The 22700-nt window shown below is 35.4% G+C and overlaps 1 protein-coding gene across 8 annotated transcripts in view; it reads right to left on the bottom strand.

Annotated features, from left to right (window-relative positions):
- The window catches only part of NBEA (neurobeachin), a 602800-nt gene that overhangs the window by 23588 nt on the left and 556512 nt on the right, over positions 1–22700 (bottom strand). For all 8 annotated transcript variants that reach the window (XM_036831611.1, XM_036831614.1, XM_036831612.1 and 5 more), the window contains one exon: positions 15351–15518. In XM_036831611.1, the coding sequence (XP_036687506.1) occupies positions 15351–15518 (168 nt within the window). The remainder of the gene's footprint in view (positions 1–15350; positions 15519–22700) is intronic.

The following is a 22700-nucleotide window of genomic DNA, read 5'->3' as shown; positions in this document are numbered from 1 at the left end:
TGGAAGGGAAATATCAAAATTACATTAGAAAATGTTCTGAAACAGATTTAATTTCCAGAAATCTTCTGTACGGTTCTCTTCAGTAGGTCCTGCCTCTGATCCTTTTGGACTGAGGCACAATACACACACACATACATATCTTAAATGGCTCTCAAATGGCATCAGGGTAAATTTCAAGTTGTGCTCAATCTCACCCTTGCATTAAGACAATCGATTCCCAACATTCAACATTTATTTATTTTAAGACTAAACTGAATCCCTCTTCCTGTGATCTACCTAAAGGTTCTTATTCCAGTATTTATCTTTCAGCTATTGTGTAGTCCTGCTTTCTAATAATTCCTTGCCCTCTGATTTTAAATTGCACAGGTCTTTCCGATCTTGAAAAAGCATGCTGTCTCCCCTAAGTCTATTAAAATATTTGAATGGGAAGTGAGCACCTACTGACTTTCCTGACTGGCTCCCCCTGTCATATGCTTTCTGTGCTCCCCCACTTTTAGGAAGTCATCAGTGTCTTCTTTTTCATCAAGAAGGGAGGTACTACTGTTGACTATTGTTATTGGGCAAATGGATATTTGTTATATTATTATTTGTTATATTATTCTCTCTACTTTTGTATATGTTTGAAGAGTTTGATTTTTTAAAAAAGTGATGCTGACAAGGAGAAAAATATTGTTTTCCATGGTGAGGTTGGGCTTTGAACAGAGACACGAATAAAACTACTGTAGAGCAGAAAAGGAAAAAAAAACTGATAAATTTTTATGGCTTCATCTCTCTGTCACCAGCTCATATTTTTGATTGTCTATTTCATTTCTTTAAACATATTAAATCCTTTTAGAAATTAAAAAAAAAGGGAGGTACTTTGTATGGGCGCGTGCCCGGAGATATACACAGCCCATGCTGCAACCTATGATGCACAGCAACTGCGTAGTTGTTACGATGGAGGAGAAAATGCCTCCTTTCATGCTAACCTTGGGCAGCATTCTAAATCCTTCCCAGAAATCCTTCCTAAATCATAATCAATGGCCTCCATATTCTCACAGCATATTTTCCCCTTTATCATGGACTTCAACACATAATTCCTTACGTGTGTCTGTTTGCTCAGACTGTGAATCTCTGCAGGTCAGGGCTGTGATTTCGTCCTACAGAGTCAAAAAATGTTTGAATACGGAAGTGGGGAAATGGTAGGGCATTTGGGCAAAACTGAAATGTAGCCTGAAAAGAGAAAAGCACAGTAGCAGAGAAAACTTCAGAGTTCTTTACTCTTGCAATTCAATACCACAAGAACAATTCAGTTAACGGACATTTGTTGAATATTTACTTCACACCAAGGGATATAAAATCAGACAGCAGACTGCCCTCCGGAAGTTTTCAGCCCATAAGGACATGAGATGAGGACATCAGGGCACATGGTAGGTAGGACCATGGGGGAGGCCAGCCCAGAGGGCCAGGGAGCCTGGAGGAGTAATGGACTGAAACTCAGGTGGAGAATGCGGGGGGAAGAGCAGGGCTGTTAGGAAAGGGACTTCCAGAAAAAGAACATGAGCTAAGGTTTGAAGGTTAAGTAGAAATTAGCTGGATAACACCATAAAACGAGTTTTTGCTATATGGAATTTTTTGTCATATAATGGAATTTTTCCATTAATACAATTTTTCCAAATATATCAAGTAAAAAATCCTAAACAACTACTTACAGTTAATTATAAGGTGGATTCTTTCTATATTATCCATTTAATAATTTAAATATTAAATTTAATAATTTCTATATTAAGAAATGGTATCTTAGAAAATTCTACATATTTCTATTTCTCTATATATTGTTCTGCATGAGTCAGAGAGACTTAATGTTATTCATAAAACATATATTTATTGAGTACCTACTAGTACCCGGTACCCTTCTACAGATCTCTGATACTCATCAAACAAAACAGATAGAGATTCCTGCTCTTGTAGAGGTTACATTCTAGCCAGGATGCCATAGGGGCTTACATTCAGCCAGATGTCACACAATGGCATCCCATGGGCTAGATTCAGCTCACAGACATGGTTTCTATTTGAGCCAACATTTATAGGTTGGGGAATTTCATACAGTAATTTGGATTTTCTGGCTTCTCTCAGAAAAAATCAGAAGATCTGACATTACCTCATTAGCATTCCTTCATGGCAACACTCATCAGAAGCACAGACTCTTTTTTAACACCCACCACTCATGTGACCCATGCATGCACTGCCATCTGGCCAGCTTCACTAGTTTATTCCCTGTCTGACCTCTATAGACATCAGCATTTGTGAATCCTTTTAAAATCTAACACCAAAACTTTAGTTTGAGTTACAAGAAATCTATTGCTTTATGTATCTATTGCACTTTCCAGTGAAGAAAGGATGAACTAACATTGTATGTGGGAGCTCATGAGTTGTAAACCTTGGGAAATAAGTCTGTAAACCTAACTCGCTTCATTGAGTCTAAGATGTTATCCATTATTGAAGCATCATTATTTTATATATGATGAGGAAGTACAAAATGATGCCAATTAAACGATGATGCACCGTTCAAGGTAAGACACGCTGCGATTTGGATTTTGAGATACAACAATGATGTACATCTTAGAATCAACAAGTTACAGTAACTTTTTACATATATTATGTCTTACATATTTCATACAAATCTAACATAAGTAATAGGCTTTAAACACTAGATTTTAAAACATGTGACTGACAAAACCTTTGCTGATTTATAAAAGGAAAGACTATGTATCCATTGGTGGACAACTCTTTGGTGGGATAACATGAAAATATGGATCTGCTTATACTTAAATAATAACATTAGGCCTTTGCGATTGTTGAACTTGCTATCTATTTATATTTTTTTGAGGTTCAAGGAAGACAAATTCATAAAGTACACTAATCTTAGGTGTATAGGTTGATGAGTGTGTGTGTGTGTGTGTGTGTGTGTGTGTATTTTCTCCCCCTTATAACCACCACCCAGATCAAGACAGAGGGCTTTGGAATGAAATGGGAAGGTTCCATATCTTGATCTGGGTGGCGGCTACATGGGAGTATATAGATTCCCTCTTTCCCCTCCCAGCCAATTACCCCCACGCCTCACCATCTGCCAAGCTGATCACTATTTTGATGTTTATCATCACTATTTTTTCTGTTCTTGAACTTCTGATGAATGGAATCGTAAAATATATATTTTTGTGTCTACCCTTTTTTTTTTGGATTAACATAAAGTCTGTGACATACTTCCTTGTTGTTGTGTGTCAATAGTTTTTTTTTTTTTTTTGCTATTTAGTATTCCATTGTATTAATCTGCCACAATATATCAATTCTCCTGTTGATGGACATTTGGGTTGTTAACAGTTCCAGGTTATTATGAATAAAATTGCTTAGAAAATACTTGCACGTGTCTTTCGAGGGAAGTGAGTAGTTATTTCTGCCGGGTGTATACCTAGGTATGGGGTTGCTGAGTCATAGGGTAGGAATGTTTAGTTTTACTGCTAAATTGTTCTCCAAAGTGGTTGTGCTGATTTTGAGTATTTGTAAGCATTTGTGAGTGCAGAATGCAAAGGTCAAGCTGTAAACAGAGCAATGATTTAGACTATGTGGACTTTCAGGGCACTGATATGCTGAAACTCTTACATGTCAAACTCACTTGTGTCTGATAATTATATAAAGAATACCACTTTACTTCTTCACCAGGAATTTTTCAGAGAGAAAGTTAGTCAAGAGATTTAAATTTTAATTGTTGTATCGATTCTTGCTTATTCTTATAAAAATTATTCTGTGAATATTTAATTAAAGCAGTCATCATGTATTTAGCATTTATTTTTCCTCCCAGCTAAAATCTGTCAAGAAATAGGTAGGTGAAGGGAGGGAGGGATAAATTTGGAGTTTGGGATTAACAGGTACACACTACTACATATAAAATAGATAAACAACAGGCCCTACTGTATAGCACAGGGAACTATATTCAGTATCTTATAATAACCTATAATGGAAAAGAATCTGAAAAAAAATATACATGTATGTATAACTGGATCACTTTGCTATATACCTGAAACTAATACAACATTATAAATCAACTCTACTTCAATTTAAAAAAAAGGAAAAGAAATAGGTAGGTTATAAAATTAGAGGGAAAAAAAAGACTTTTTTTTAACACCTTGGAGGAAGTTCCAAAACACAGAATTCTGCAGGGGAAGGCAGAGAAGTGAAGAAAATGTGAACTGAATTATGCTTAGGAGAACAATATAAGCACATGTGAACAGTACATGTGATTTTCAGATTTCATACACATATATGACACACAACTCAGTTTCACCTGCTTATATGTAATATAAAGCTCCTACTAGGGAAAGTCCCCATTAGGGACAGTTTCCCTCTTGTCCCTTCCCTACCTTCTGATTGTCCCCTTCCTTAGCCTTGTTAGGCTCGCTTTGAAAAATCCTCCAGGACCCACCTGCCAAGTTACAGAATTACCCACGCCTTCATTCAGCTCTCCTTTTTCTCACTTATTCTCAAGGAGCTCTCTCTAGTTTTTCATCCTCCCCACAGGTCAGGGGCACTGTGTATGGCTGTGTCATTGATGCCACGTACAAAGGTGCCCACTTGGGGGACAAATAGTGATAGAATTAACCCTAATTGCCAGAGGAAGGAGCACCTTTTGTAATTATCCTTCTACAGAGGGTGGCTTTTTAAATTTGCACAAACGGGCCATAGGTGTTCGCAATGGCTGTGACATACGCTTTATTCCTTTGACCTGCTGCACCTCTTGCTTAATTGCTTTTTTTTTTCCCCCTTCTTACCTTCCCTCCCAAGAAAGTTCTACCTCCTCTATGAACAAAGATACAAGTTTGGGATTAAATTCTCAGAAAAGGAAGTGAACATGCTGTGGTGTATGTGTGTTATATGTATGCCTATTAATACAAAAGACTTCACAGCCAAGGTAAAAGTAAATGTGGTGACAGCTAAGTCATAGTTTAGAACGATGTTCAAATTAATGATAAATTCAAAATATTCTAAATGACAGAAATTAGGTGAACAAATGTGCTTTCTCCTTCCCTTTGTGTAGACTAGTTGTCTATTTACACCTTCCCTGGTATGCACTAGCTAAAAACTTGATTAATGTCCTCTTTTCCTCAATGCAGGTGAATTTAGCCCAGATACATTTTTCTCCCATAGAATCTTTACAACTTCTGGTCTTTTTTTGCAAATGTAATTAAGTATTGCTTTTCAGATGAAATGCCATCAGGTCTAAGTGCCATGAGAGAGACAGTGTGAGGAAGCTAATAAGGTAGGCTGTCAAATGACCTATTTCATCCATTTCTCTTGGTCTGTACAATCTTTTAAACAGTTTTCAAAAAAATCGGCATTTTATAAAGTACTATATGCTATGCTATCCACAATGCAAAATATCAGACTATGTCCAAATTACCAGTCAATTATCGACAAGTTTCAGAAAATTCAAGAAAAAAATAATAAAAGCTTGGGAACACACAGAAAGATTTTCAAAAAACTTCCTTAGTACTGTGTGTATCTCAGTGTACAGCTCTTACTTAGAATGATTTTACTTTAATGCTTGAGAGTGGATATTCTTTTTTTTTGTTTGACCAGAAAATACAACTTTGACGTACAGTTAAAAATATATGTGATTTTTATCACTTCTGTTCTACCTCCAATTCTACCAATTCTATATCAAATAGGAAAAAATATGGAATCTTGAGAAGTCTGAAATAATAAAAAGAAGGACTGCTTAATGGCAGAATGTATTTTAAGTGATAAGCTTTTGCTTCTGGTTTATTGTTGTAATAAAACGAGATCATATAAAGCATTACTTTTTAATGCTGGAAAAACAGGAGCAAAATAAATCAAGCAAATGCTACCTGAACTTTATTATTTCTTGCCTTATAAACATTTAACTATATAAAAAATTAAAATGATATTTTATATTCAACTGCTTCTAGTTTTTCATAGAAACTACAAAATGAAAGAACCAAGATGTTTCCTTTAACAATTGACTGCATTAAGGCTAAGCCTATACTAGCAAAATTATGAGAATATTTAAACAAATATTTAGTAACCCAAGTAAAAAAGAACCGCATTTGCTTTAACTATCAGACTATGTTAGATGATATTTGAGGAAGGGGGTTTCTAATTTGCTCATTTATCTGCCTCAGTGCTTGGTTTTATTCTTTTGGTATAAAACTAAAAAAAAAAAAAAAAAAAAAAAAAAAAGAGAGGAGACATCCTCCTGCTGACTCCCATTTCCTCCTTGGAATGATGAATTATGAGGATATTACATAATTGACTTAACAAATGAATGTGAAAAAACAAGCACCATATCCTCTAGATAGAAAAAGCTCTGTCCAGAACATTTAAAAAAAATATTAGGTCAGTGCCAGTGGTGGCAAGCTCACTCAATTTTTCTACTTAAAAATAAGTCAAGTCAGGTAGAAAAAGTACATGTATTTTAATGTAGCAGGTAGTGGTTTTCCTCCCCTGGATGCCTTAAATAAGTCTGCTCCCCCTAGAGTGGTGACTAACTCAGGGGAACATCTTGCCCCTGGGCAGATGGTCTCCAGGGACTGCATCACTGGTACTCCCTTGCTCTCTGGCTTCCCATTGGGTTTAGCCACTGAGAAGTCAGGACAAAAGATAGGAAGGTGAAGTATTTATTGTATGTTCCCTCATTGCGAAGTCATAGTTTGGCAGTGGCTGGGTTGCATTTCTCTACCTAACGCCACAGATCCTGATGGGCGACCACCCACCTAGGGCTGGCTACTTCTCCTGCCAGGCTCTGGCAATAGCCCCCTGCCCTTATACCCTCAGGCCTAGGTGCGGTACCCAGATGTTAACCCCTGGAGGCTTCGCCTTCCCTTGGTCATCCACTTTATCCTGCCCCATATTTTTGTAAATAGGACTATTATTAAACTCTTCATTATCCCTTTAAAATTTGTTAAAATTTGGTAATATTTATCACATAAAATTTTACAACGTAAAATTTACCATCTTAACCATTTTTAAGTGTACAGTTCAGTAGTGTTAAATACATTCATATTATTGTGCAACCAATCTCTAGAACTCTCTTTATCTTGAAAAACTGAAACTCTGTACCCATTAGACAACTGCTCATTTCACCTTCCCCCAGCCCCCAGAAACCACCCTTCTACTTTCTGTCTCTATGATTTTGACTATTCTAGGTACCTGGAATCATATACTAATTTGTCTTGTTGTGACAGGCTTATTTCACTTAGCATAACATCCTCAAGGTTCATCCCTGTTACAGCATGTGTCAGAATTTCCTTCCTTTTTAAGGTGAAATAATATTCCACTATCTGTTTATGCCATATTTTTTTATCCATTCATCTGCTGATGGACCCTTGGGTTGCTTCTACCCTTTGGCTATTGTGAATAATGCTGCTGTGAACATGAGTGTATAAATATTTCTTTGAAATCTTGCTTTCAATTCTTCTGCATATATAACCAGGAGTGAAATTGCTAGATCGTATGGTAGGTCTCTTTTTAATTTTTTGGAGGAACCTCCATACTGTTTTCCAGAGAGGCTGCACCATTTTACATTCTTACAGTAGTGTACAAGGGTTCCAATTTCTCCACATCCTTGCCAACACTTGCTATTGTCTGTTTGTTTGTTTGACAGTGTCCAACCTAATGGGTGTGAGGTGGTACCTCACTGGGGTTTTGATTTGCATTTCCCTAATGATTGGTGATGTTAAGAATCTTTCCCTGTTCTTCTTGATCATTTGGATATCTTTTTTGGGGTCTTCATTATCCCTTTGAAAGGGTAATGTGCTGAGATCCTGACTGATACAACTAGGATTGGTATTAGGTATAATATATAAGAAAAATGCTGGTTAGCTTTTCCTTCATTTCCAGGTAGGACTGACCAGAAGGTGATTACATCCAAGCAAGAGACATTTTCGTTGAGGATTTAGAATATCTGGGGGATAAACACTGTCATAAGCTTCTTGGGGGAGGCCATGGAGTCTTTTTACAGTCTATACTTGTTAATCCTCAAAAACAGAAAAAAGAAACTAAAACACTCTGTTCCGGATGATTTAGAGACTGACCTACCTGGAAGCAAGGGTTTTAGCAGATGATATCTTAAGGATGTTTCCAGGTTTTTGGTTCTTTGCCCACTTCTGGGTTGATCATTCAATAGTACATAGTAGAAGACTCAGCCCAGAAATGCTTAATGATATGTGAGAGGAAACAGTACAATATCCCTGCCAAATTCTCCCTCGATGAATAAATTTATATAAAGCAAACTCTATGCTGGCTGATTCAGGAAATGGGGGAGGGAAGGAGGTTGAGGAGATGGTGGTGGGGGGGTGGGTAGGGAGAGAAGCAGTAGTACAGGTGGTGACCTTTCTACACTATATGAAATAAGTTCACTTGGAGTGTCTGATTATGGAAAGAAAATAATAAAGCTGAAATAGATTTATTTGGTATGTGGGAAGATATCAAGACAAAGGTTCACCAGGTGCTGGTATAAACATTACAAAATGAAATCATACACTTTTATTAAACTAAATTCAAATTAAAAATAGTATTGCATGTATCTGGCAGAACAAAATGCTCTTCTTTGATTTTGACATAAATGGGAAACAGTAATTTAGATATACTATATTGAGATCAAATGGCTTTAAATAGGCTCATTATCAATATGTTTAAAACACTTAAAAATGAGTCCTAAACATCTAACTGAAATGTTTATGTACTTAGCTTGAGTAATATCCACTTCAACAAACTGAAGCATGCAATATGTTTTGAATAATTGTTAATTTATGCTAAGGTAGAGAACTGTGTAATATAACTGAAATCTATGTTAATAGAAGATAAGGAAAGCCCTTCCAGCTATTTCTATTACAAACAGCAGGCTGCAATTTTCACCCTTCTTCCTTGTGTAAAATATGACTTTAGATGCTTGTAAAAGCATTTGCTCTTAATTTCTGAAAATCAATAATTAGCATTCTCAGCACCACACAATAAAAATAACACAACGAGGGGAAAAAGCATATCTCACATAAATGACACACATCCCTCTTTGACTAACTGCATTATTTATGCTTCTCTATGGATGACTGATGACCATGGACTAGCTAAGGATTGCAGTAATTAGGAGAAAAGATAAACCTAAATTAAAGATTCATTCACTTATCAAAATTAAATGTGTCATTAATTTCCTTGATACTAATTTCTATATAGAAACTTTATTCATTGAATCATCTCAATGCATGCCTTATTGCTGTGGATGAGAAGCACATTAACAGATATATTTGAACTTACACTCTTACTAGTTTTAGGGATCATAATATTCTTGTTGTTTCCAAAATGATTCTTTAAATGTAAATAATACCTAATGTGTATTTTCACTCTGATAATTTAAAATGTAGGGTTTTTCTTTCTATTTTAATTTGGCTTTTGAATTTGCTAACACTTTTAGCTCAGCAAAATTTCTGGTAATTATAGGGGGGAAAATTAAGATGGTTTAAGAAATCTTTATCAGCCCTTTTGTTGATCATTTGTTGCCATGACGTCTCAGAATAATTGCCTAGGAGAAGAACCCTGAACCTCTCTCATCTGAAGACAATTAGGCATCATGGCACCGGTAAATAGACAACATTGTGCTGCAACCCACTCAAGCGATGCAGGAGGGGGTGTTGTTATCCCTTGTCAGATCAAAGAAAGAAGTCAGAAATGGGGGAAGGAAAAGAGTAGGGATAACAAATTCACAGAAAGAATAAGCAGTGATTGTAGAGGTCATCAGTGTTGTCACTATAAATTCCTTCATTTACATCATCAAGACGAAAAGTGGGTTAATTTTTTTCCTTATGAATTTTATGAGTTCATCTTCTAGGAAAGCCAGCATTGCAGATGTTTTGGTTAAAGACACATCTGTCTTGTTGGTTCTTGACAGCCCTATCATGTCAGTTCTCTGTAGTAGCAAGGAATGTTTCATCAAGAAAATAAAGTGAAAACTGAAGTGATCTATTCTACTTCCTATGGGCATATTTTCACCATAGCAGATCCAAAGGACTACTTTGTTATCCCTGTCAGATCAAAGAAAGAGATAAACGAAGAAAATGTAGCCTGAGACTAAGAAGTATTAGTAACAGAAAATCAGACTAAAAATACCACATTTTTATGACTACTGGTAACATTAAAATATATTTAATGTTTTGATATTCCCAGCATAAATAGATAAATGAGTATATATGTATAAATAAATAAATGTTGCATGGCCCATATGTTCTAATAATTTGCCAGCAAAACAGCCTTTTATGGTAGGCTTATGTGTATACCTTTCACTGTCAAAGAGAAGTCAGTTAAATCATTTTTCAGCTTGGCAGTGTCGACTATAGATATGACGATATAGAGAAATAAATTATTAAAACAGAAGTTCTTCCAAGATACTTCATTTAATTATGTTTTGGGGTAGTAATAATCAATGTCCATGGTAGTGCTTTATAGTTTACAAAGTATTTATACATATCTTTTCTCATATGATCCTCAAATACAGTCCTATGAGTTAGATATCATTTCTGTTATCATATTTTAGGTGGTTAAACAAAGGTACATTAAAGTGACTTATTTATGTCACTCAAATAATAATGTTGGGGCTGTGATATAACCTATTATCTGATTTCCATCTTTCCACCATCTTTCATTGACTGCTAGTTACCACAGAATCATACTCTGAGGCAGACAGGCTGAGTAATTATATCCATGACGGTAAGAGTGATAATTTTTAAAAACAATTTTAGAATAAAATATTTTTCACTCATCATAAGAGTACAGTTAATAATTGTTGTGGCATTTAATCTGTAATCTCTACTAACCAACTATTAACTATGGCATAATCTCCTAGTGCCTTTGGAACTCTCAGAAATTGATAAAATTTATGTTTTCTGGAAAGTAATTAGAACAAATGATTCAAAAAAATGACTGATAAAGATTTCTTAAAGCTACCTTAAAATTTTCCCTATAATTACTGGAAGTTTTACTGAGTTGAAAGTTTTAACAAATTCAAAAGCATAAACGAAATAGAAAGAAAACCTTACAGTTTAAATTAGTAAAATGGAAATGCACATTAAAGTCCCCTACAGTTAAAAAAATTATTTTAGAAGTAAGAAGAATATCATCTTTAAAGCTAAGTAAGTATTCTGTTGTTTTAAAATTCCTAGAGAATTTTTTTCAAAATAAACCTGCTTGAACTCTCTCCCTGGATATTCTGAGATACACTCTAGATGGAGGAGGGGGGGATGGAGAGTGGATGGGGCTAGATGGATATGGCATGTGTACTTGAAAATAGTAAAGGGGGGTGGTGATGAGGATATAGGTGAAATAAGAGTTAAAATTTTTGAAACTGGGTGATAAGAACACCCAGAGGATTCATTGTATCATTCTCTCTACTTTTGTAGGAAAAAAAAAAAAAAGAGAAAAGCTTTCCAGATCATTCTAACACACCTTTAGTAGAGCAGTGCTTCTTACACTGTAATGTCTCAAACAAGTCACCCAAGGATTTCCTTAAATGCATGTGCTCATTTACTAGGTCAGGGAGGCCTGAGAGTAGAGTCTGAAGTTCTAACAAGTTCCCAGGTGATGCTGATACTGTTGGTCTATGGACCATATTTGAGTAGCAAGGAGTTAGAAAACCATGGGACCAGACACTTACAAACCAGAACAGCTTATTCCCCAAGCAGGTCATAGGATGAAGTTCTTGGCCATCATTTGGTAAGTAGAAATATAAAGCAAATCACGTAATTTTTATTAATTTGTAAAAATGGATAAGAAAGATATTCAGTATCATGTTTAAAAAATACTGCTCAAATAGTCAGATGAGCTTATCTATGAAAAAAAGTGTCTAGAAGATTATGATAAAAGCTAAGACTTAAGACAATTTAAATAATATCTAATATCCAACAGATCTAGTGTTTACATATTACGAAGAGCTTTGTACCAGAACGGTTCTGTCATGTTTCTGCCCAGAGGCTGTCATGATAAAGTTTATTATCAATTACTGCTGTACAAGTATAAAATAAGTTAAGCTGTCATATTTTTCTCAGCCAGGGATCCTAAGCTGTCAAAGAATGTCAATTTTAAATCTGACATAGAGAAGAAAATTATCTGTTATTCTGACCTCTAATTTCTTGACATTTTAATGCCATAATTGCTGTGGTTAGTGCTGCTTCATGATTTCACCTGTCAAGGAAGAATGAATCAATAACCTCAAGCCATTTCTCAAATTTTAGCACTAACTTCAAAGCTCAAAGTTCTAGGCAGATTATGGGATATATATATATATATATACACTTTTTTTTTAAAAGGGACATATGTAGATTTTTGTATATTAAATGTTTCTCCTTTAAATCAGTGTTGATTAAGGCATTAAAAAATCATCTTCCTTAGGTTAGTTGGAGTTTAGTATAACTGTAGCCTTCCTTTTTATCTTTGTGAAATATAGTGATCTTCACATTTAAAAAATACTAAGATAAACATTATCAAATAAAAGGAATGCACTGAGCTCAATAAAAGGCTTAACATTTTGAACACTATTTTTTCCAAGAGCCCCTGTCCGACCCTGCAGAGCAGACCTCTGGGAGCTCAACGCTGATGTTCTGATGGAAGGCGGTGTGCCTTGCACAGGGGGAGTGTAAATGCAAAGGGGCATAAATGACTAGCAAATAATGACTACGCTATACTTCATTCCACTTATCCACAGGGCTCTTTCTTGTGACAACAGATGCTAGATGCTTCTATGCTGGCAAACGTATGTTCTGTACTATTCCTCCTTTACAGAGAAAACAATGGAGGAAGAGGGACATTAAATGACTTGGCCACATTAGAAAGCTCACAGGATTTAGTGGGTTCTCATCCTTTGCAGGTTCTTACATGTTAATGCAGAACTTTTTTGTGTGGAAATATGTTAGTTGTGGGGTAGAGGAGGTAAGGGTGGGGAGTGGGGAGAGGGACAGTTAACTCATATTCCTTGCAAGGTCATTTAATCTGTTATGTCTACAATGTACTAAGTGGTTACCTAGTGGTCTTAAGGACCACTTAAGTATCTTCCTAAGCAATCTTGAGTTGACATAGGGCCACTGGGTCAGTGTGAATGCCTCTGCTGGTATGTGCTTGAGCCCACGCTGCCTGGCGGAAGGAAGGTAACAGCGTTCCAGGTATGCGCTCCCTCACCTAGTATTCTGAGAACTGACAGAAGAGTTTTTGGGTGAGAGAGATGGGTGAGGGGCTTGGGGAGGGAGGACATACATGCCACAGAATGACTCTGGGAGTTTCTCTAATGGAACCTCAGTATTCAGCAATTATGCCCTCAGACTGGGGATGCTGGAAGGAGAGTCCTGGAGTAAGGCACTCCCAGTCTGCATCACTGTGAGGTAATCAGGAGCAGTAATGTATTATTGTTCAGATTGCCTATATAATGACAAACATTGTGGTTGAACCTCTCCTCCCCAACAGAATTTTTTTTAATGATGCATTTTCATGTAATGTTTCATTAGGAATTTCTAGAGTTTGACAATTATACATAGTTTTTATTACTGTCCAAAGCAATGGTGTGCTATTTTGTAGAAGCAGGTATTTTTATAAGATTTGAGTAATAAACACTATATCCGTGTAAAGAAAGTCTCAATCCTAATTCCATTTTGTTTCTATTCTCTCATTTATCTCCTTATTTACTGTCATTTAAATATGAAAGATCTGCTATTTTCAGTCAACTTTAATGCTGCCTTGCACTTTCATTATGTACAATATGCTTAAAATATTTTTATTTTGCCCAAGAGGATTAACTTGTAACTTTCTTTATAAGGACAGCATGTTATAATGGATGAAAATGTATGCTGAAATCTTCAGGAGCAAAAATGTCTATGATATTTAAAAGTCAAAAAACCATTTGGAGTTGGTCTTGGAATAAAAGGATAAGCTATTCCAATTATTTTCTTTTTTATCTGATTCTAAAGGTGTTGGTTCTGAAAGGAGAATATAGTTGGTAAGATGTTTATAAAACTGGGCCATGTGTTAAACAAAGGTGTATTGTTAAGAGAATAATTAAGCTCAGAATTAGAATCCCCAGTTGTGTACAAACTAATCACATTATTTTGTAGAGAAAAATCCTTTATTTCACCAACTAATTTTATAATATTTGGCTCCTCTCTCATTCATTCATTCTCTGTCCCTATCTCTTTCTTCCAGCTTCAGGCAAAAATCCCATTTCCTTGTGCACACAACATGGTACAACACTGCACCTAATAATATGCTTGCAACGTGTTCTCCAAATATTTAGCCCTAAGGGTCCAATGATCAATGATCATGAGGCTCTTCTCTTCCCTTTCCTCTTCTCTGCTTGAAGCCATACAAATGGAGTCATTTTGTTTTTACAGAAGTCTATAGGAAATAACTTTATGGATGCAAATTTTTCTTTTAGAGCTTGATTTCCCAAATCTACGCGTTTTCCACCTCTAAAATTAAAAATAAAAAATAAAAAAGCATTCCACTGACTGGAAATGGAGAAATGATTACTTGTTTTGCATAAAGCAGATGGCAGATATCTGGTAGAATGGAAGACTGGGATACAGCTTCCTTGAAGCAAGACTCATCTAGCAGCTGTTGCATCCTCACTCTTTTCACCTATCTGAAATAATTTTGTGCAACGTGGAAATGATTTAAATAATATATTTCATAAAAAATAATTATATACATACTATAGTACATAATTCCCAAATGTTAGCTATAAAATTTCAGGGTGAGAACACACAGGAATAAGATACTATAACCTCATCTATTTTATTGATGCGTTTTTGAGAACATACAGGGATAAAATACTATAACCTCATCTATTTTACTAATGCATTTTTGAGGACATATAGGAATAAAATACTGTAATCTTATCTATTTTTTATTGATGCATTTTTAAAGTATTCTGCCTAGAAGGCTGTAATTCTGCTTTTATTAAAAAATAGATACTGGCAGATTATTTTAATGTGAACTATTCATGTTTAAATACTCAACTAGGTTTCATTAATTAATAACACACATAAGGCATTAAGCATTTTAATGAAAATGCTGAAGTAAACCAAATAAAATAGGAATATTGAAGTGCATTGTACATATCTGCATTTCAAAAAGGAACTACATGGTGGTCTCATTACTTGTTTTTGACATATAACACTCACTTTTCCACATTTGTCAAGAACCTGAAATCTATGTTTTATAAAAATTTACATTGAAAGGAAATTTATACAGAAAGAGATGGAAAGCCACATTTGTGCTGAAGGGATGACAGAAATTTTCATAATAATATTCAACTTATTACCTACCTCCCTCAGCACAGGGTCAGTGATACTGTCCAGGTTCACAGAGCCTTCATAGGTTAAGTAGTGGAAAACATTTAGAGCCCGGACTGCTTCTGGTCCTCGCTGCTTGTAGCCAAATATAAGGTCAATCCACTGATGGAGTTGGCAAGAAACAAATTCACTCTCCAGGGCCTGAAATCAGTCAAGACAGAAATAAGACACCATGCAAATTTCCCTTTCTCTTACTTTGAAATATTCTATATAAATAAGTAGAACACATTCTTTGCATTCCTGTATTTTATCTGTACATATTAAGACCTATTCTTAGGAGTGACAAAATACAACCTCTAATAAAACATAGACCTAAAAGAAAATTTTCTTTCTAAAATACTTAATGTTCTCTTGGCTTAACTGTATATGTGATGCGAATTTTAATATTAAATAGATTTCTTAAAAAGACACATTCATGTTTAAAAGTAATTTGAAATGCCTGTTTTAATGCCATTTACAACAATTTCATTTCTAATGTTTAAATATTAGTTTGAAGCTAAACAATTTTATTAGAAACTTTGATACGTACTTATTTTCCTGCCTGAAGTCTTCAAAGTTACCTCTAACACTACTAAGAGGGAATGCCTTCCTTCTGCTATGAATGAACTCCACTATTACACTGTTTAGGAACCAGTGGGTAATTTTAGATGTTTGCTAGCCAGTGGGAAATGAATGGAAATTACTGAGAGTCAGCGATCATACGAAACCTCCATAAAGAGTCAGAAAAAAAGAGACCTTTTCCGTTCCTAAGAAGCCATCATAAACTTCCTAGAGGGGCCCTGGCAGGTAGGCAAGGAGTTCTGGTCACACCTGTGGTCTGAGCAGTGACAGTCACAGTGTAGCTCACTGTGCCTCTCACCTCCTGCACTCATTCATCATCAATTTCTTATTGATTTTAAGGACACACTGATTTCAGCAGCATGAGGAAAAAGCTGTAGAGCTAGCTTCTTAAATTTCAACTATGCAAGGCTGTAGAAAACAATTTTTGAAATTACAGCTGTAACTAAATATGTGAATGAAGTCATTCTTTGGCTGCATGACCCTGATTTCTAAGGTGCTGAAACCAGCTTGGATTCACTTAATCAATAAATGGTTTCTTAAATTAACCCTCTGATAATTATATCAATATTTCATTTTTTTAATTTACAAAATATCTGAATGATAATTTTCAACTTTTCCTGTGATGACATTTAACTAGTAACTTATTCCCCTCAAACTCCCTTTTTATCTATTCCTTTCAAAATTTTTGGTATTTTATTTACACCAGTTATTGTGGATGTTTCTCATTCAGAAATATAAACAATTAGATTTTATAAAAGGATAGTTTTCATACTAAAACTAAACAGAATTTCTATACTCTGTATCTCATTGGTCTTGACATAATAGTTTGGACTAGAACACAGGAAAAGGGACTAAAATACAAAAGAGGTGTTGGTTAAAATTCTATACTGATTAAATCTATCATATTGGTTTGGTCAATCTGTATAAATGAGAAGTTGGTAATGATTCAGTAATGTTTTCAGTGCATGGTACAATAAATGAAAGGATGAAAAAAATGAATAAATGGCAGTTCATTACAGAGTCGCTATTGCCCAAGTCTGTTCACTGGAATTCAAAATAGTAGTGAAATCAGAAATATTATTTAAAGGAAGATCTTACCAACATAATCACATAATCAGCTCAGCAGCAACCACTTCAAATCAATCTTATAGATACCACTCGACATATTTGGAAAGAAAGGGTCAATGAAATTTATTCCATTTGAATAAAACAGTTATTGAACTAAATGCCTAATGCAATGATGAGGGTTGGAAGGAATGATCATCTTTCACTAATTTGAGTTTTAAAACATTTATTTATTATCTCCAACCACTAACTTTCATTTTCCTCTGCCATGGGCAATGCGTATAAGTTGTTTAATGCTTCTCCTTTTGTTTACATGTGTTTTTATAAAACACTACTCATTTAATGTATTTCTGTGTGTATGTATTTTTGATTTATAAAAATGGAATAGGGTTACAGATTGCATTTTGTTTCTTTCTTCACTGAGCCTTGCTTTTTGGGATCTACCTGTGTATAGGTAGTCTACTGCTTCCAGTGGCTGCTCAGAACTCCCGCAGTAATGAGCACTAGACGGCCTCTAACTCGCCACGACACCACACTGAGATGAATGTCCACTTTTGCATTCCTGTTTGGCTCTTTGTGAGAATTTCTTTGGGGCATATAATCTGGAGTAGGACTGATATGTCCCTGCACTAGATGTGCATAAACTGAGTCTGAGTCATCAGTGCAGATTGGCTTCCCCTGTCTCCCCTCCCTCCAGCAGTGCCTGAAAGTTTCTACATGGCCACAGCTTCATTGACAACTGGTATTATCCAGGCATTTAATATTAGCCTGTGTAACAGATACAAAACAATATCCCATTGTTGTTCTAATATGTTTTCCTCTGATTACTGAGGAATTTGACAGCTTTTTAATATGCTTGTTGGCCATGGGGGTTTCCTCTCCGGTATATTTCCTGTTCATGCTCTTTGTCCATTCTTTTCTGGAGGTTCCTGTCTTTTACGCTGTTACTTTGCAGAAGTTCTTTACATATTTTAGATAGTTGTTTGTTGGTTTTAAACATTGCAAATGCATTCTCCCAAATGTCACATGTCTGTTAACTTTACCCATGTCACTCTTGGTTGAAGAGAAATTCTTAATTTTGAGATAATCAAAAATTTTTTTGTTATGATTATGATTTTGGGATTTTGGTTTAAAATAACAAAGATAACTTTCTGTATTTTGATGTGTCAGCTTTATAGTTATGGTTTTACTTTTCATATACTGGTCTTCATCTAGAATCCACTTTCACTCATATGTGGTATTAGATAGAGATCCAGTATAATTTTTGTTAATATAGTAAGTCAGTTTTTCTAATACCATCTATTAAACAAACACACCTTTCCTGAGTGATGTGTGCTGTCATCTTTAGTGTGTGAATATATGTTTGAAACAAAGATATAAAACTGCTATTGTTTACGGATAATATAATAATCTACCTAGAAAAAGCAATACAATCCTTCCTCCCTTCTTTCATTCATTCATTCGTTCCTTCCTTCCCTCCTCCCCTCTTTCCCTTCCTCCCTTTTTTCTGCTTTCTTTCTCTGCTATCTATCTACCTACCTACCTACCTCCTTATCTGTCATCTGTCTATCTAGATATGTGTGTGTGTCTCCAGCTCTTTGCACCTTTTATTTCTATTGTTATCTTTATTTCTTATATATCTTAATATCTGGTAGATTTATTCTTTTGAGAGTCAACTCAGCTATTTGTGGACCTTTATTCTTCCCTATAACTTTTACAATAAGTGTATAGATACATCAAAATAATTTTGATTGGGATTCCAATAAATTTATAGAGTAATTTGGGAAAATTGATATTAGGTTTTCCCATCTAAGGTCTCAGAATGTCTCTTTATTTATACAGATCATTTTCTATGTACCATATTAGATTTAAAAATTAATATTTTCACCATAAAGGACATGGGTATTCTTGGTTAAGTTAATTCCCAGGCAGTTCATAAGTTTTGATGCAACTATAATATTTTAAAAATTATATTTTAAACTCCATTATTAATGATGTAGAAAAATGCTATTGATTTTTATAAGGTGATTGTGTTCCTGGCAACTCTTACTAGTTAAGTTCTTTATTTTTCTTATATAATTGTTCTCAACCTTGAGAACTGTATTAAACAACAGTGGTGACATGGAACATCACTGTCTTTTTCCTGATCTTAAAAGGGTCAAAACACACACACAAACGCACACACACACACACACACACACACCATGTATTTAACAAACGGGTTGTTAGATAGCATTTTATTTACAGTTTTTGTATTTATATCCATACTTGAAATGGCTTTATTTCTTTTTTCCTTTACTTCCCTCTACTCTGGAATCAAGATCACAGTAGCCTCATAAAATGAGCTGGATGGCTTATTATGTCTTCTGGAATAATTTGCATAAGAAATGAATTCCTTATCTCTTGAAAATTTGGTAGAATTCACCTGTAAAATAATATGGCCTTGGATATTTTGGGGGCTGGGAAGATTTACTACTTAAATTTCTTTAAGGCTTATAAGTCTTCTGGTGTCAATTTTGATGTTTTATATTTTTCTAGATATTTATCCACTTCATCTTAGTTTTAAAATTTATTAGTTCATGGCTATCTATAATAGTCTTTAATTAAATTTAAAAATTTCTATGTCTACAGTTACCCTATTCTATTCTATATGTTAGGTAGCAGAGTGAATCAACAAACAAACAATCAAAAAATAATTTTGCCTCAGGTTTTTTTTTGGGGGGGTTATAATATTAAATGACAAAGGAACAATAAGGTAGTAGATTAAACAGATAGTCTTACAGAGACTGTCTGTCTTGCTAGTCACTGCAGAAAACAAAGAAAATCCAGTTATAACATTTAAAAGCTAAATCTGGTTCTAAATCAAATGCATATCCAAGAATTGAATTTTAGATTTCACATAATTAAAGCATAAAGACCTATCTAAAGCTGAAACCTGACACTGAGACTTAACTGTATTCTAAACAGTATTAATCTGTTAGTAAATGCATGCTATCTGCTTATTTGTTCTTTTTAGAACTATGTTTTCATGCACAAACCTGTTTTGGACTTTGAAACAAGATTTTATTGCAAACACTCACAATTGAAAAATAGAAAGAAATACTTGATTACTAAGCTATTAGGGTTATAATGGTCTTAATAGCTTGCTTTACCCTCTCCTTGCATACCTAAAAGCAGAAGCAATTGCTTTAAGCCTAGATAAACCAATTCCCAATCCATAATTCTACCCTGGGGATCTGGGAGGAAGGAAATAAAGAGTGAGATTTAAACCAGAAAGGATATCTCTTAGATGAATAATAGTTACCTAATATCTAATTTCAATATTGTCCCATGGGTATTAGAACGTGGAGAATTCTTTCTCTAACGGGTTTAGGACAAAGCAGCTCAGAAACTTATGAGAAAGGAAACTAGGCTAGTGGAATTAACTGTGAGGAGAGAATTTTGTCTTCTCCAGAATTCTTTTATTTAAGAATACTGAATTTCTCTCTCTCCTTCTAGACCAGACCAAGAACATTTCCAAGCCCTTTCTCTTGTTGCCTCAAAAATCTGCTTCTGATATTGAAAAAATTCTCCAAATAGAGTTGCATATATTCCAGTGGACAATTAGAAAATCACATTGCTACTTCTTCTGTAGTGTCTATACTGGCTTCTCTTCATGATTAAATTGAAATTATAGCTATTACCCAGTGAAAGATTTAATTATTTTACATAAAGGTAACATAGTTGTTTTAAATGTTTATTTTGGGGGGCTTAAATTATTCTCTTACTTGATTGCTTCCTGGGTGAATAATATAGTGGATTATTTTCCATTCCCACTAGCACCATCCTAGTCTTAGCCCTCATTGCTCTCCACGTGGGCTACTGTAATAGACTTTGACCTCTTCCTCTACTCCGGGGCTTGCACCCTGCTGGTGGAACAGACTTTTGAAACCATCATGCTCTTACTGTCATCCTCGATTTCAAATCTTCCAAGGTTCCTCCTAGCATAACACATTCAGTGTAAACTTTACCTGACCCCTAAGGACTTTCAAACCTTGATCCGACCCTCCCCCATGACTTCTTTGGGCTTCTAGATACAAACTCTTGGCTCCAGCAGCACAGTTTACAGCCCCGGCACACAGCAGCTGGTATGACCTCTGAACCTTTGTTGCTCCTTTCACCTTAACATGAAAGCATTTCACCCTCCTGCTCCTTCTTCATGTCCCAGCCATCCTCACTCAAGTCCAATGTCTGCTTCCTGAGTTCCCCAGCTCACAGTCTATGAAGTCTTCTATGAATTTCTATGACACTTACCATCAGTATCTTCCTGTTTAATGTAGTAAATAATGTATACAAATTTACTTGTGAAAATCAATTTGCATATACATTGTAAAGTGCTAGACAAAGGGAATGGGGTTATTACCAATTAACACTTAATTGTTTCAAACATGCCATACTATATTCTCAGTTAGAATCCAAGCATTTGGAACTTAGAGACTATACTTAATGCTGCTTTTACATTTCCTATAGCTCCTAACTCAGCATTAAATGATAACTATTTAATAAATATTTATTGGCTGATTATTTAAGCAATGGGAAAGAGGTGTTGGTCACAAGAAGGAAGAAAAGAAATGTCAGGAAGTGAGGGTGGAGGGTGGGAAATTCATTCATTCATTCATTCAACAAATATTGACTGACCATCTGCTATGGGCCAAACACTATTCTAGATCCTAGGATCACGGCAGTGAATACATGAAGCCAAAATCCCTGTCAGAAAGTTTACATTGTAGTGGGGAGAGACTAGTAATTAGTAATTAGTAAGAGAGTATGTCTGAAGGTGATAAATGCTAAGGAAAGGAGAAAGACGGGAAAGAAAGTTAAGAGGTATGTATGGATGGGGAGGGGATTGCTAATTTAGAGGAGGAAGTCAGAGAAGGCTTCCTTGAGTTTGTGACAACTAAGGACTACAGTGAGGAAGTGAACTGTAAGGACATCTGAGGGAAGGTGATCTCAAACAGAGGGATCAGTCATTCGTTTATTCATTCGTTCATCATTCATTCATTCAATATGGAGCACCTCTCATGTGCCAGGAATTATTCTAGGCCCCAGGGATACTGTGAGAAACAAGACAAAATCTCTGATCTCCAGGAACACATCCCACTGAAATGCAAATAATCAAGGTGAATACAGCCTAAACTCTCTCCAGCCCCAAATTACTGACCACCTACCGCATGTCAGATGCTAGCCTTGGAGGATATACAGGTGAATAAGTATGCCACATCCTCAAAAAGATCACAGTTTGGTGGAAGATAAACATGTTGGCTTGGGCTTTTCCTGCTGCTCGAATTTCTGCTAAAACTCTAATACGATGATATTAGAGTTATTCCCCACCCCATTCTTTTTCCAGAAGCATTACTTCTTCTAGAAAGTAATCCATCTCTGCTGCTCTAGCCATCACCACTCAGCACACTTGGCCCCCACCCTTCCTTTACCTGGCTCTACAGGACTAGAGAAATCTAAGGGAAAAAGGTCACTACTAGGAAGTTGCAGAGGGAAACTGTTGTCTCTAACTTTAAAATACATCCAGAATTGATTAATTTCTTACTACCTTCACTGCTACCACGCTGGTCCAAGCCACCATCATCTCTCACAATACCTCCTAACAGACGTGACTGATGCTACCCTGTGCCTCAACAGTTCATTCCCATCACTGCAGCC

Source organism: Balaenoptera musculus, chromosome 18, assembly GCF_009873245.2.
Source record: "Balaenoptera musculus isolate JJ_BM4_2016_0621 chromosome 18, mBalMus1.pri.v3, whole genome shotgun sequence".
Taxonomy (NCBI): Eukaryota; Metazoa; Chordata; class Mammalia; order Artiodactyla; family Balaenopteridae; genus Balaenoptera; species Balaenoptera musculus.
This window is presented reverse-complemented; position numbering and strand designations above follow the sequence as displayed.